Source organism: Filicampus tigris, chromosome 8 (genome assembly GCF_054856515.1).
Source record: "Filicampus tigris isolate MCC_2025a chromosome 8, RoL_Ftig_1.0, whole genome shotgun sequence".
In the NCBI taxonomy this organism is placed as follows: domain Eukaryota; kingdom Metazoa; phylum Chordata; class Actinopteri; order Syngnathiformes; family Syngnathidae; genus Filicampus; species Filicampus tigris.
This window is the reverse complement of record NC_141224.1, coordinates 6,214,336-6,230,414: the sequence shown is the minus strand read 5'-3', so window position 1 is coordinate 6,230,414 and position 16,079 is coordinate 6,214,336. Positions and strand designations below refer to the sequence as shown.

Genomic DNA, 16,079 nt, shown 5'->3' with positions numbered 1-16,079 from the left:
TGTCTTGGGGCTGGAACGGATTATTTTTACTTGCATTCATCACAATGGCAAACATTGCTTCAGTTGATGAACGTGCCTTTCACAAACAGAAGTATCGAAATGAATAAAGTTTGTGAAAGGAGGATTCACTCTACTGGTTCCGTTATGTGGTAGTACTCCCAAAAAAACAACCAAAAAACACTTAGGTCAACAGTGGCTCAAAATTGCAGACACGAATATCTTTTCCAGATATTTCGGTCGAACTCGGAAACGCGGCGGCATTTACGTTACGCGGTGCAGCTCCAAATTGCTCCCGACATACATTTTGCGGTTATGAAAAGCACAATAAGTTACGCTCACTTATGCTCAGTGGTTGTTTCACATTTATTCCATCCAAGTGTTGCCCTTACAAGCGTTTGTATTAGCATAGGCTAGCGAGAGACTACAGACCATCCCGACCTCCGTGCCGAACACCGCCATGAACCGAGGATCAAGCGTAATTATTTTTCATGCTTGCACGTGCGTCCAACAAGCCCGCTTTTATGGATCCATATTGAAAAACACACACGAGCCCAACAATGGAGACAATCGCATCTCCTGCAGCTTGTGTCCGCACCTGCCGCGATGCTGATGTCACCCCCCCGCCCCCCCCCCCCCCCCCCCCCCGGCGGCGGCAGTCAGGCGGATGTGGAGGCATGCTTGTGTTTATCCTGGGTGAGAATAGCTTTAGTGTGCACTATTGATCGGGCTTCTCCGCTGCAGTCCGAGCTGCCAAGCGGAGATCAACAGGAGGGAAGCGACAGGCTGCCCGATCGGGTCTGGCTTTTGTGCCGCCGCGTGTCTGCGAGGCTTCTGGTAACTCGGTCATTAAGTCCGACCGCGCTCCGGCGCGATTCCCTTGCATCGGTGACAGCAATTTCCTCCCCGAAATCAGGCCATTGTGTCCTACGACTGACGCGCGAACGGTGAATTGTGTCCTGCTGTTACGGCAAAATACATTTTAGAGGTCGCCGGGATGAATTGCATTAGCGGTAGTCGTCGGCCGCGACGTTTCCGCTTCGGAAACAGTGCCCCAACGATTTTGATGGTTTTTGTCAAAGGGTGAACGGAACTGCCGCAAACTAGGCAACAAGTTTCTGTAGCAATGGTTCAGCGTCTTGGCTGAGATGGAACCCATCCCAGCTGACTTGGGGTGAAAGGCAGACTAGGAGTCTGCCAGTCAATCACGGGGCAACATAATGAGCCAGACAACCAATTCACACTCACATTCATGCTGTCAGTGAGGGAAGTGAGCTGCTGCCAACGCGGAAGTCATCCAGCCTTCCATTTTCTATAGCACTTGTGGGCGTTTGGGTGCCAATCCCAGCGGATTTTGGACGGGAGGCGGTGGTACACCACGGAGTGATCGCCAGCCAATCGAAGGGACCAGAGATGGGCAGGCGGCCAATATTTTTTTTATTTTTTTTTTATCAGCACTACTGGGAGTGCCACATAGAGTGGCACTCACATACTTCCTAATTAGATGTATGACAAAATTCCATTAAAAAAAAAAAAAATGGACAAAACACAGCGGCCTGCATCATTATTGGCACCCTTGATTGAGATGAGAAACGCCTTCAAATAAATTCAATTTGTAGAAGCCTACTCTCAGACTGAAAATTGTAGAAATGCTTGGCCAGACAGAGAATCAAGCTCCTCCCACGGCCATCTCAATCCCCAGACCTCAACCCCATTGAAGATCTGTGGAAGGGGATAAAGAGGGGGGTGCAGAGGAGAGAACCCAAGTCGCCGGACGATTTTGGGAGATTGTGCACAAATGGTGGAAGATCCTTCTTTCTGTCTTCTCCCATCTTGTGAAACATTTAAAGAAGGAAAATTAGGTGCTGTTTAGTTGGCAACAGGAGGTTGTACAAAGTATTAACATCCGGATGATTGGATGTAAAAGAATTATTGAATTATTTCTTGATGTTGGATTTCATCCACACTGAATAAATGCACTTGAATTAATGGTTGGATTTTCCTCTTTTAAAAAAAAAAGGCCCTATATTATTTAGCAGAAAAAAATCATTAGTAGCTAAAAAAACATATCTTTACCAGGGGTGCCAATAATTGTGGAGGCCAGCAGGGGCGGCGCCATGGGTGGGCCTGGGTGTGCACAGGCCCACCCAGATTGAGGGACTGCCCACCCAGTGAGATTCATGAAAAAATATATACTTTTACATTTTTAGTAAATGATGAAATCATTTGTGTTTTTTTAATTGAATATTAAGAATGGCAAATATATACTTTTACATTTTTAGTAAATTATGAAATCATTTTATTTTTTTATTTTTTTTAAATTGAATATTAAGAATGGCCTAATTGTGGTTGTCTAAGGAAGATCTGAACTTCATATTATTCGGTTTGTCATTTTATTTGAATATATGATGATGTCAGGACAGAAGGATTGTGCAAAGTGAGAGAAATAATCAGGCCCACCCGTTAGCCACGTTCTGGCTCCGCCCCTGGAGGCCGGTGTATGTGCTAAGCCTGGAAATAGCCAAAATCCACATACAACTGACACCCAATGAAATGGATTGAGAAAATTAAGAGGAGGGAAAAAATCGAAAAGAATTCTTCAATAAATGCTGATAAACTTCCAATATGCATTTCCCACAAAAAATAGTGTTTGACTACCGCCACCCCCCCACACAAAAAAAAAACGCCCAAAACCGGCCCCTCCCAACAATTTTTAAAAAAATATTGAAAAAATAAATACATAAATCGCAAACTGGTGAATCCGCTGGCGCCGAACCACGAAATAATTGCCTCTTTTTTGTTTTGTTTTGTTTTGAAAAGAAATCGAGGGTCCGCTCAGAATGTGGGTGCGGGCCACATGCGCCCCCAGAGCCGCCAGTTGCCCATCCCTGGTATAGACAAACAAAACAAGCATTCAAACTTAGGGACAATTTAGAGTCTGCTCATGACTTGACATGTTTCTGAAAGTCGTAGTCAAAACACACGCACACAGGGAGAACACGCAAACCCCACATGGCAAGGCTGGAGCCGAGCCTTGAAACCCAAACCTCACAACTACGAGACAGATGTGCCCTCTGCATGGAGACGGTCCACACCTTCGCCCTCTTGGGGGGTGCAATCTGACCTCTGCAAATTTGACCTCTCCTGGTCCGGAACCAGCTCAGGCGTCATCAAGCAGGCACAGCAGCGTCTGGGCAAAAAACAACATCTGCCAGAAGCTGCTTTTGACCTTCTACCGCTCGACCTTTGAGAGCATTCGGACCTACCGCGTCACGGCGTGCTTCCCCCCCCCCCGTCGCAGGAAGAACGAAAGAGGCTCCGAAGGGCGCTCAAGACAGAGCAGCCGGTCATCGGGTGCCCTCTCCCCGCCCGTGAAGGACATCTTCACATCTCGTTACCTAGGAAGAGCTGAGGCAATCACAAGTGACAACACCCACCCTGCCCGCTGCCTCTTTGACCTGCTGCTCTGTGGCAGGCGCTACTGGTCCATCAGGAGCAGAACAAACAGACTCCGACAGCTTCTTCCCACATGCCGTCACTGCACTGAACTCACAAGAACACCGCCGCTCAGTCCTCAGTCATGACCCCGCTGCTAACGCTAACTGTAACGCTAACGCCATAAGCGTTTAGCATAGCGCTAGCGCTGGGCCGAAGCCCCCCGTGTCACAATTTGATTTCCCACCCCGCAAACCCACACCAAGGTTATTAAGTTAAAGTAAAACTAAAATTGAATAAACATTTCCGTTAATAACATAAAATAAAAAAACAGACGTGCTTTAAAAAACAAAAACAAAATTACATCTTACGTTTATGAAACCAACTAAAAGTTACTATGCTGTCAATTGACATGAGCTTTCGGGGTTTGTACAACACTCCGTATATTGAAAAAAGCTCAAACGAATCAAAAATCAACTAAAACAAAGCACCTCAAGAAAATAAAAACAAACAAACTCGCTCTAAATAAAAGAAAAGTCATTTAAAAAAACAAAAGTCAAAATGAAATAAAAACCAACTACGATGAAAAATCCCAAACTATTACAACCCTGCGATAGGTTTACATGATTTATTTCTCTATTGTGTTTTATTATTGAATCGCAAACGTGAGGGTCATTTTCGGTGTATCCCCACCCATACAATGACAATAAAGCCTTTCTATTCTATTCTACTCCAACCATTATTCCACGGAAGGGAGTGCCTGTATAATACGTTTGTGGAATAGCTGAGAAAATCAATAAGACGTCGGGTGGCGTGCATGTTGATCGTCTCTGGATTTCCCTTTCTCACCCCGGCATTTTGTCGTTGTCCAAAGCAACATTTTACCCCCAGATAAATGCACGCCGAATCAAAAACGGATCAAAACCTCTGCTCAGCAAGCCCGGCTGAAACTCCCATAATACCTCAAATACCACTTCACTTGAATCCAATTGACACGCACAGCTCCCGTCGGCACATTGATGAATTGATTGTCGTAAACTGGGAATTTTATTGACTCCTCGGCCGTTTTAACATCCACTTAGCCCCACCGGGTCACGTGATCGAGATGCGCAGGGCGTCCATCACCCCTTTTCACAAGCGAAGGCCTCGAGAAGAAGTCGATGGCACTCGCAAATTCCTTTTGACCTCATCAGCAAGGAGAGGCACGCGAAAACACCGGATAAGGACAACAGTCAAATATTTGTCCTTTGTGTCACCGAATCATCATGCATGCTTCGTTGAGAGCGAAACTACCAAAAGCCATTATTATTAGCAATGACACTCGTACTGGTCCAAGCACTACCGCGCGGCTCACAATGCGATGCGCTGCCGTTGATATTATCCGCGGCATCTTTGCCGGAGACCACACATCGGAAGCGTTTTCCCGTATCCATTTACTAGCTCACGTGATGCTTGCGAGTGCTGGAAACATCAATCATTGCATAAATCAGGGCATTGTTTGCTAACTGCTGCGGCGCGGGCAAGCTGCTGCGGCAACATGGAAATAGTAGCGCGAATGTGGGACATCTTGATAAGTCACCTTTTCGCGGCAGACTATTTTGATTTAGCCAGTTCACACGATTCAATACACGCAAACGATGCAGGGAAATTTATAAGCGCGGTTCTGGTATTTTGCATTTACAAATACAAAGTGTATGCGAGGCTAGAATTGTTTTTTTTTTCTTTGCGGGGCAGTTTAGCCTATCAATGGCTTCATTTGAGGAGTAACTTTCTACTTTTGCGGAGCATTTTTGGGGGGTTTTTGCAGGTTAAGCCCACGGACCTGAAGCAAGCAAAAATATGACAATATAACGAATGAACAACTGGTTTACTCTTTTTTTTATACAATCAGCAGTTTTTATTTCTTAAATGTCAAAATCTCTATTGTGAAAACAAACAACATTACTGCTATTATAAATATTTTATACTACAGTAGATCAATAGCTTATTAGGCCACTCCCCCTGGTTGACGGCGTAGCATTCCGTAATTCATTTCCAATAGATTTCCTCTTCAGACACTTATGAATTTTCCTGCCATTCGTCAATAAAAAGTGAGCACACAAACACTTTATTCCGGTGCTAAATTTGGCCTTTTTTTTTTTTTTTTAATTTTCACGTTAATGCGATGTCTGCAATCCCAATCACGTAAAAAATAATAAAAAAGAAAAAAAAAAGAAAAATGAAAAAAATGGACATAAGTGTTTTTCAAAGGACAGTGACGATATGCATGTTCGTACATCCAATTATACGTATTTTTTTTTCAGTTGTACTTTAGGCTTCATTTATATCCGTCAGTAGGGCCACTTGATTATGAAAAAATATATAAATCATGATTACTTTGGTAATAATTGAAATCACGATTATTCAAACGATCACTTATTTTTTGGTAGAAAACAAGAAAAACGTAAACGCAAAAAATATGAAAGGCAAATAAATGTAAGCAAGTTCCTTTGGGACCAAACTAAATTTATAAGATTTGTTTCTATAAACTAAAAAAAGGGTAAACTTTTTTTTAAAATAAATTCAAGTATGATTTCCTTGTGTAAACAGTGCGTTGGATATAAATGCATATTAATAATCGTTTTTTTACCATTATGCCAAATTTGTAATCGTGGAGTGCAATAATCGTAATTGTAATTGAATTTCAATTAATTGCGCAGGGCTGTGCGTATAGCTTTGCTTTTGTTTTTTTTCACTCGTAACTTCATCACAGAGAGGGATTCCCAGCCGCTCACACTTGAAAGAACACAACGCACCCACCGCGGCGTGACCATACACACACCTGGGGGGGGGGGGGGGGGGGGGGGGGGGGGGAACAGTAGAGCGCCCCGTTCGCCACGCATCCCTGCTGCTAACTGGCAAACCTGGCAGACTGAGGCGGAGGCTGACTGATTGGCTTCGCTCCAATTTGGCAAAGCCTCGTACGCATCAACATATTCAAGGTGAATGAGTCAGAGCGAGGCCTAAAGACCCTCACCTGCACGTACGCTCTACATCCAAGGACTAGGAAGGAGGTGACAGCGCCCGCAGATTTTGGCGAAGGCAAGGCTAGCGTTACATGTAAGCGGGTCTCGCACTTGTTATCATGTGGAGCTTTCATGTCTAAGAGGCAAATCAGAGCGAAGCCCCCCCCCCCCCCCCGTGTGTGTGGCCACGTGACCTTTTTGTCAACAATGTGACTCAACGGCAGAGTGAGTTATGGAAATGAAACATAATGCTGTGAAAGAGCGCGTTTCATTGCCAGAATCGGATCCGCGGAGTGATCTGAGGGGCGGACGGGGGTGTTGTAATGTTGTGCCGGAGTGTGTTTATGAATTTACGTGCAATAGCATTAGTGTGTGACCGGCGCTAATTGCGTCTTTGTTATCGGCGGCTGTTCCGCTCGCGAGAAAAGAAAAAGGAAAAAGATGGCACGCACGTTACGTGGTATCAGCCTCACGCATCGCGCGGCGATTTTGTCCTTCTCTGCAGCTTTTCATCCTTGTAAATGGAATCGGATGACATTTCGGGATCAGCTCTGTACGCTCATAAATTTAGCAGAGCGTGAGGATGTTTATGGGCGTTATCAGGTTGATGAAGCCTGGCTGAATCGCTCTGTGCCAAGATGCTACTTTCCACAGGTTTTTGGTTACCGCACTAAGTGCGCTGTGACGGCTGGGAGTCGATGACATATTTACCTTGCAGCGGCCACGGCTATCAACGCGTCCCAGAGGCCATTTTCATGCCCCCCGGTGTAGTTCCGGCATCCCTCCCCACAGCCGAGTTAATGACTCGCGCTGTGTTTTTACATCTCACATCCCTCCCCTGCAATTTTGTGTCTTTCAAAAGGCACGTTTAGTCAACCCTCCCCCCTCCTGCGCCAAACTTCCCCGGCCGGCCGTTTTGTCAGCCAGCTTCGCCACTGCACTGTACAGCTCACTAAGCCAAGCGTCTTCACAGATCACAGCGAGAGGGCTTCTATCCGACCCATTACCCCCCCCCCCCCCCCCCCTCTGTGGCAACCAGCTTGGCCGCAGCTGTCGTGATAAACAAGCGCGGATACCCCCCCCACCCCCCCCACCCCCCGTTTTGGTGCCTCACCGGTATGGCCGCGGGCTAGCGGGAGTCAAGAAAAGACAGATGACAGTCAAGTGCTTCTCACTTGAGCGGGAGCCGTCAAGCCGCTCCGGCCCGGGCAGGAGTTGACAGCGCAAGCGCTGCGGATCTTTGGTCGTTCATTACGCACGGCTGAGCCGCTCCCTGTTCTCCTCCCAGCGCTCCTCCGTCTCCCCCGCCCCTCCTTGCTCCTGCTCCTCCTTGCCCCCCCCCCCCATGACTGCGGGGCGGTATTATTGTATGTGCGGGGGAGGAGAGAGAGAGAATGCCAAGAGAGGAAAAGCTAGTCATGTGCTCCCATGTTGTTGTTGCTATTTTTTTTTTTTTTATCTCTCCTCCTCAAGGAGGAATCCTGCCGCCTGCCTCCCTTCTCAGGAGCGGAATTACGCATTGGCTCGCTGTGCTACTGCCGAGCATCACCTACCCGGGCGCGGGGACGCACACGAGCGTGCCATAGCCTTAGAAACCAGAGAGATGCTGGCTAATGACTACTGACCCGTCATCCGAGGAGACATTCTGAGCCGCTAGCCTAAACAAGTCAGACTAATCACAAACAGAGACATCCAAACCGTTGTGGATCACTTGACAAATGCATTGATGTCATCCGATTCGACGCCTACTCGGGACATTATACGACGTACGGTAGAAAGGTTTGCGCATCGGATTTAATAGACTGGTCCAGCGGCCGTCCGTAGGCTTTCGGACTGCAGGCTAGAGAAGTCTTGAGCCACGTTGAGATTTATGTGAGGGAAGAGTGACTGCTAATCCACTAATTGGACAAACAAGGCTGCAGGACGGCGAGCGGAGAAATTGAAAAAAAAAAAAAAAAAAAAAAGTGAGTGAGGCAAACAGGGCGAGATAAATTGTTGTGCATTATGCTGCAAGGCCCAATATAGGATGTGGGTGTGCATACATTATTGTTTGCAGGGCACGTCGAAGGAATCTGGGACACTCTCTTCTCCCTCCCAGTTCGAAAAGGTTTTACTGACATCAGGAAGCGTCTCACGCCGTGCTCCACGAGGCGCGCCTGACTAATCCGACGAGGGTCGCACGCAGTTCAGCTCTAATAGTAAAATTTGCAAACGTCTCAGACAGTCTTTACCACCGCTTGGGGAAGATCATCAGCGGTTTCTTTGGCGTTTTTTTTTTTTTTGCTGAGAGTAATGCTTCCTTTAATAAGGACACCTTGTCCGGGTTATTTTATACCACCTGACGCAAGTGGAAGCACATCATCAATCAGCCATCCATTCATTTGCGAGACCGCCTATTCGGGTTCGGGGTCACACAGGAGCTCGCGACTATCCACGCTGGATTTGGGTGAGAGGTGGGCTAACGTTCCCAGCGCACAAAGTAAGGTCAATAAAAGGCGTGCTTGGGTGAGTTTGGTGCGGAACAACCTCAACCCCATCAAACACCCTCGGGATGAACTAGGACAGAGATTGTATGAGTTGCCACATGCACGCTCCAAAATCTAAGGGCCCAGTTGTTCCGATAGAAGGTGTCCCGAAAGGTCACGTTTGTTTCAGGTGCGGTGTCAGTTGGATAGTTGACAGATTACGCTTTGCAATTTTTATCAGCCCTTGCCTGTTGCTGGCCAAAAAAATGTTGCAAAGCCTGGCAAGAAGTTTTTTGTTGTTGTTGTTGTTGTAGTTGTTGTTGTTGTTGTTGTCTCTGACTGCAGTTCAGCATCAGATTAAAGTGGAAGTCAACCCAAAAATGTTCTTTATAAGAAAATATTTTGCAATGTGCTGTCAATTAGCGAGTCATGGGAAGGGGAATGAAATGGTGACAAAAACTGCAAAGGTTAAGCTGTCTAATGCTGATGGCCTCACATTAAGAGTGATACCCGAAATGAAATTTAAAAAAAATAAAAGGCTGTTGGCTGCTATTCATATTCTGGTTCGGTCCTCTCTAGGAGTAGACGTATCAACGACACTGGTGTAAAATCAATCCCCATCGACACTTAGCGACAGAAAATACTGAATGCACTAGGGTTGAAAATTTAGTTAATAAATTTAGAGGAGCCATTTTTCTCAGCTGGTCACAGTAAATGTGCTTAGCTGGAGAAACTTTATCAAGCTCATTATCTTGAGCGACGCGCAGGTTTTTATTTGATTTTTTTTTCCATCTTCAATTTGAGTTGAAAACGTTCCAGTGGAAATGACCCTGAGGTCTTCTTTGAGTGTTTGCTTTCTGTGGTTGCATAAACGGAGAAAAAGAAAAAAAGAAAAAGAGGAACAAAATTCGTTCTGACATATGTAATCTGTTGCACGCTGACAAGAAGAAAAATCAAACAAAGTGGGCTGCGATGAAAGTGGGTCAAATTGAGTGGAAATAAAACGTCATTAATGTGCAAAGTAACTGCTCCGAATGATTCATTTGCCAATTTGAAGACTCGCATTAGGAAGCTCCCACAATCAAACACCTAATGGACAAAATCACAGCGAAGCAAAGTGGTGAGGCGTTTACACGGCCGCACTTTCTGGACCGGACTCTTTACCCTCGTCTCGTGCTCTTGTTGTTATCTGATTGTGAACTGGATGGAGTTCAGAGGGAAGGCTAATATCGCAGAGGCCAGCAGACACAGAGCGGAGCTGATGGTTTTCTTTTTTTTTTTTTGGAATCACTGGGTCAGTGGGTCACAGACATCACTGGCCATCCACAGAGCCAAACCAGTCTCACGAGCGCTCCTGAGGAACAGCTCATCGTCGCCAAATGCCGCGGTGACTACGCCGTCGCCTCCGCAACGCGCGCACACACACTGTGCTGACACAGGAGCGCACCCCTCTGAGAGTTGCGCGCACACAGCTGATACAGAGAGCGGGCACCCAGAGACCGTAGCTGTGTTTAAACCCAATTACCAGTACACTGCATCGAATTAAACCAATGTTTTAATTAGGATTTGAGCAGTCGGGAAAGCGAGGGGGATAATAACATTCATTTGTACAACCGAGAGGGTCTTGTAAATTAGTCACTGTCGATCTACTATTCTTTTCATTGACCGTCAATTGGAAACTTCTAAATGGACTGGCGTTGGCACCTAAAGGGTGGAGCCGGGCGCATTGTAGTCTGTGGTCTGATTGGTCGAAAGACAATTGCCTTCGGCACGTAAAAAAAAATCGTCTTCTTATAAATATTAGCGACGCGACAAAAGGAAAGAACACAAAATGCCTGATGACTTATGTTGTGACAGTCGTTGTGTTGAGTCAAAACACTTGCACTGTACCTCAAATACAAATCCCCAATGAAATGAAACGAAATGCTATTCATTTCAGCCGGCGCTCCAAACACACCAACCAAAATGTTGGCCGTAAAAAAAAATTAAACAAGCTGTGAGTCATAATTTAACGGGTATTGTGCTGCTCATTCAAGTGTGTGCATCTTTGCCACCGGGGGCAGTAGAACGCATACGGACAAGCTGCGCGTCGATTTGAAGCTAAAAAATAACTACGCTACAAAATAAGTACAAAATAGATGTTTGGATGTGTTTGTATGCTTGGTCTGCACGCGTTGCTGCCACTTGCGTTTAAATATAAGTCCATCATAGTATCAATAGCGTTTTGCTTTGTGTGTTAGCTTTGAGCGAGAGGACTTTCGTAAGACAATTAAAGCTCTTGTGCTTGGGTTCACTACACAAAAAAATTGTCTCTGTTTGATATTTTTGTCTTTGACAAATAGTTCACTATCCGCCAAACGTGGAATGGTGATAGCCGTGTCAGCTTGACATTATAGCAACGCGACACTAGCACGCCAATGGGTACGAGATACATGCAATACATGCTGCATGCTTACATTAGCTGTCAATAAACAAACCGCTCAAAGTCTTCTTCCTTTTTTGATGCTGCCTTTTTCCCCATTCTAATCCATCACATAAAAGTGTAGACAGATCAACTGACAGCGGCTTTTTTCTTTTTTTTTTTTTAGTATCACTCGGCACGGTACCGTTTATTCTTGGACCCTTTACAATGGAAATGGTGAAAAATGTATTGACCTGAACCTGGCTGTATTGTTTGGTGGAAATAGGGCTACAGATACAGTAAACTGAATTGCGGTCGGGGGTGAGGCTGTTGCCAAGAATATGCGCCCTACATATTTTGGTAACGTGGCACAATGGGGAAAAAAAAAAACTCTTAGTACTGTAACTAGCATAGTGCTCGTACTGAGAAGACAAAAAAGTTAGCTAGCATACGCTCAGGCTTTTATGCTATCAAAACCTGTTTCTAAAGCTTTGCTAATGCTGTGAGTTGATTTTAAAAAACGCTAAATTAGCTAATGATAACAACTGAAAAAATACCCCTTCCTTACTTTTATGTGGTTTTTTTTTTTTTTTCAGATTACATTTTTCAACGGCAGAAGCTTGTGATTTCTAGACAACAAATAGTCCGCAAATCATTCTTTGAGCCGTCAACATCAAACAATGCTCCCTGGTTAAGTTTCCTCTACTTGGCTACTTGTCCGTGTTTTTCCTCTTTCCAAGTCCACAAAATCTCAAACGCAGTTGACTTGACCTCCCTGTTTTCATCTTTTTTGTCCGCGGAGCTTGAAAAAAGTAGCAAGTCTATAAGCGCCTGTTTCACGTGTAGCTTGTTTTGTCTCTGAGCGGACTCGAGTCAAAGGAATTGAATGTTAATACATATGCCCTCGCTCTTTTTCTTTCTTTTCTTGCCTGCTCTCAGCAGCAGATGGCGTGCCGGTCCAGAAGGATGGGGAGCAGGTAAGACCTGATTCACCTTCTGCCACAACTTTTCCCCACAGGCGGACAAGCCGGGGCAAACGACATGGCTGACTTGATGTTAGTCCGTTTCACAACAGCGCAGCTGCATGCTGAGCTGCGGCACTGAGGGGCAGCTCAGACCCTTGACTGGAGCTCCCTGTCAAGTGCCGCTGCTCACGCTAGTAGGACGAGGAACGTAACGCACTCTTCGGCGCCAGTGTCGGGGTGACGTAGCACTGGAAGACCGAGCAGCGTCTGGCTCAGTAGGCTCGTTGCCGTCGCAGGATGTCTGATAAGTCAGTCACCTTTCCCATTACAGCCTTCTCCCCCCCTCCTCCTCATCCTCTGGGACGGGGGCATTGGAGAGGAAGCCATTTTCCGCTGAAACGCAGCTTCACTTTTCAAACCAAATGTATTGCAGAGCCATGCCATGATTTATTTATGCGGCATGCCCTTGCAGAGAGAAAAACGTCCACACCCATGATCATTTTTGGGAGACTTATTATTATTATTATTTTTTTTTTAAGATGGAAGATGCTTCTTCAGTCAATCACAACTGATCTTTTTTCTGAATCTGAGCCGCGATCGGCCGTTGTGAGCATTTGTGATGTCATTTTCAGTCGACAGAAGACGAAATGGCCGCTCCCAGAGATGGCTAAAAACGAGTGGGTTAACACTTATTCCACAAACGCAATATTTATCAGAATGCCTCATTTCAACTAGTGGGCTTGCATAGAACATATTCTTGAAAAAAATATGTTTGCGTTGACTTCCGCTTTAAATTCACCAAAATTTGACTTATGAGGTTTTGGTCCGATACCAGCGATATGGAAACTGACACACAATGTCGGTCTGGAAATTAGTCTTGAATGACATTCGCGTGAGTCCGAAGGACTAGATTATAGTAAACGAAAAGTAACGAAACAACTACAACTGAAAAAAAGAATGAATGACATAAAATAAAAACTAAAATTCTTTAAGAAAAACGAACACTAACTGCAACGACTTCTTAGGTTTACAGAACTAACTGAAACTATGCTACCTATGATTATAGTGCAAATGTCGTTGGTTCTCATCTTTGTTAATATCATACATGAGTAGTACGGATGTATTTATTTCTGTATTACAGAAGAAGGAAGGTCGGTTTGAGAATTGTAGTTTAATTAATTTTTTTTTTTAAATCTTGCACTTGACAGATTCTCCATACTGTATATTAAAAAAAAAACTAAAGCTAACACTAAAACAAATAAAACCCAAACTAAAACAAAGCATTTAAAAAAAAAAACAATAAAAAAACAACAAACCCACTGTAAAAACTGATTACAACTAAATGAATTAAAATAAAGCAAAAGTCCAAATCAAATACAAACTATAATAATAATAAATAAATAAATAACTATAATGAAAAATCACAACCCTGCTAAAGACCAGGTTATATCATCAGCGTTAGCTAAAAAGACTTGTTTTCTAAAACTAACCAAACAAAGGTAGCCGCTGAAGTTGTTTCTGAGAAATAGACGGAAACTTTGTAAAATCTGTATCGCGCGGGGTACGTTCCTGAGTCTGATCCAACTGCAGTACCGTCGACCGCCGTACTAGTGGTAAGGCACCCATGGGTGAGTAAAAGAAAATTAAAAAAAATAAATTTCCCCTCCAATGCATTTCAACGGGCGTCGTGGGGATTTTGGCTATGTTTTAGTTGTACCCCTCCCTCCTGCTTTAAATACAAATAAACTCATTGAAATACACTTTTGAAAGAATTCCTTGGTCCCAGTACTCAATCTCTAACTGTCAAGTCATTCAGAGGAATCAAAAAGACTCACTTGCTCGCACGGTTCTCCAAATAAGAGGCAAAGCGTGATTGCTTCAAGCGGTCCATTTGTCAATCCCAGTCGAAGGTTACTGTAAAACAAAAACAAAAAGTAAATCAAACGTAGTATAGCATTTACTGAAATGTTCAACCAAACCACATCATTTCATCTAACAAAAGTCATTTAGTGCTAACATATACTGGAATGTGAAACCGCCTCTTCCGGCAGACTCCCTGGTCACTTTGGCTAGTATCCACTTCGCTTTTTCTACTCAGATGAAATACTTTGAGCCATTTTGTACTTGCTCATTATTTCCTTTCATCCTCGTGGACATGAATGTAAAAAAAAAAAAAAAAAAAAAAAGACTACAAAGATAGCCAAATTGGGTTTTGTGAAGTATTCTAACAGCGCCCTTGACTTTGTTACCAATTTCGAATGAGTTCACCTTTGAATCTGGACGGACGCGCGCGATAAACGTCGGACAAAATTTTTTTTCCACTTTTACTTGATTGGTGCTTGTCTTGAAACTGACCGGCATTATGAACTTTTCAGCAGCGCCAGTGGCCACCCCGGTGTCCTGGTCTAGTTAGTGTCCAGCTGATAAAGGAGAAATCCCGCCTTATCTTCTTTTGTCCTCAGTGGCAGCCTACACACACAAATACACAAACACGCACTCGTCTCGCTGCGAGCTTCGGTCCTTGGCCTGACGGCTGCATCAGATACTACTGACATCTTTTTCTGTCTTTCTATTACACACACAGAACCTCATACCGGCTCTTAGCAATGTACGCTCAAAAGTCACAACATTAGGTACAAGCACCAAGCGACAAATGCGATTTGATACAAAAACGACATCAAAAATAATGATCGTTTTTGGACAATATTTTTAGGATCGTGGTTGCAGTGGTGTAGAGATGTTTGTAATGTATCGGCCTCAATAAAAAGTAGGGTTGCTAATTTCAGGGAATTTGGAAACGCTATCCATTTTCTTTCTTATATTTAGGGAACTTAAATATAGTCGGGGGCCGGGCAAGTGGCCGCCGTCATTGTGAAATTTTCATGAAATGTCTCGAAAATTCACAAATGAGTTACCGAAAAAAAACAAATGATTGTTCAAGTGCACGCCCTATTTTACTGCCCACACTGCTCTTTTCACCAATAATCTTCCATTTGTGCTCGTTAAGTCGAGTTTTTATGGCAAGCGTCTGAAACATTACGGTAATTTTGACCCCTTAACGTCGCAGAATTTTGGCCCGTGTGAGCATTTTTCGTAATTTTTTTAATGGGTTGGGTTGCGGGACGAGTAACATTTAACTCAACATCCGTGTTTTTGTTCTTCAATAAAATAAGTGGCTGGTCCAAAAAATATTTAAAACTCGATAACGTTCTACTTCCAAATAAATATGCTGCAACGTCACGCTTTTTAAATGTTTAAATGCAATTTTTTTGATATCCTAGATTCCCTTTCATTTTCTACCGGCAGAAATCTACCGGAAATGTACCGCCCCTTTGCAACCCTAATCAAAACGGAGCATCATTATGTCTTTTAATACATCTGCTATCGGATTGCGCAGGTGTAGCGTGTACGTGAGCGGCGAGGCGGCTCATTCGCCCCCCCCCGCCCCCCCGCCCCCCCTTGCGTATTCAGTCTGCTCCTCATAAGTGAACAAATCCAAACTGATGGCTGTTCAATTCCCCCTCTTCTCCCTGTCATTCTGGTCCTCGCCTGTGTCGTTCCTGGAAAAAAACCCGTCCGTCTCTCGTATCTCGCCTCGTCTTCTCCCCCCGCATGTCCCGCGTGCAATCTCCCTATTTGTTGCAATCTGCCTATTTGCTCCCCGCATGTCGCTGTTCTCTCTCACTCCGTCCCTCCCTCTTTCCTCCTCAGCATGGACGTTCAGAATTTTCATGGGAGGGGATCAATGTAAGTGTTGTGACGTCGTTCCTTTCCCCCCCTTTGTCGCCTTGTTTTGATCGGAGAGGCCCCG

At 44.6% G+C, this 16,079-nt stretch overlaps 3 protein-coding genes across 11 annotated transcripts in view; 1 reads left to right on the top strand and 2 right to left on the bottom strand.

Annotated features, from left to right (window-relative positions):
- zyx (zyxin) overlaps positions 1–14,169 on the bottom strand; it is a 44,313-nt gene extending 30,144 nt beyond the window's left edge. The window contains exon 1 of the mRNA XM_086037546.1: positions 14,104–14,169. The gene's annotated coding sequence lies outside the window, so the exon portion shown is untranslated. The remainder of the gene's footprint in view (positions 1–14,103) is intronic.
- Positions 1–16,079, top strand: part of fam131bb (family with sequence similarity 131 member Bb) — a 29,800-nt gene that overhangs the window by 3,156 nt on the left and 10,565 nt on the right. For 2 of the 8 annotated variants that reach the window (XM_086037551.1, XM_086037549.1), the window contains exons 2-3: positions 12,243–12,280; positions 15,980–16,015. The exons of 1 other annotated variant lie outside the window; for it this stretch is intronic. In XM_086037551.1, coding sequence (XP_085893677.1) covers positions 12,243–12,280; positions 15,980–16,015 — 74 coding nt within the window. Of the gene's footprint in view, positions 1–12,242; positions 12,281–15,979; positions 16,016–16,079 lie in introns of those variants that run through there. 5 more of the 8 variants (XM_086037554.1, XM_086037552.1, XM_086037550.1 and 2 more) reach the window with 4 other exon arrangements.
- The window catches only part of clcn1b (chloride channel, voltage-sensitive 1b), a 44,683-nt gene continuing 43,234 nt past the window's right edge, over positions 14,631–16,079 (bottom strand). For both annotated transcript variants that reach the window (XM_086037538.1, XM_086037536.1), the window contains exon 28: positions 14,631–14,737. The gene's annotated coding sequence lies outside the window, so the exon portion shown is untranslated. The remainder of the gene's footprint in view (positions 14,738–16,079) is intronic.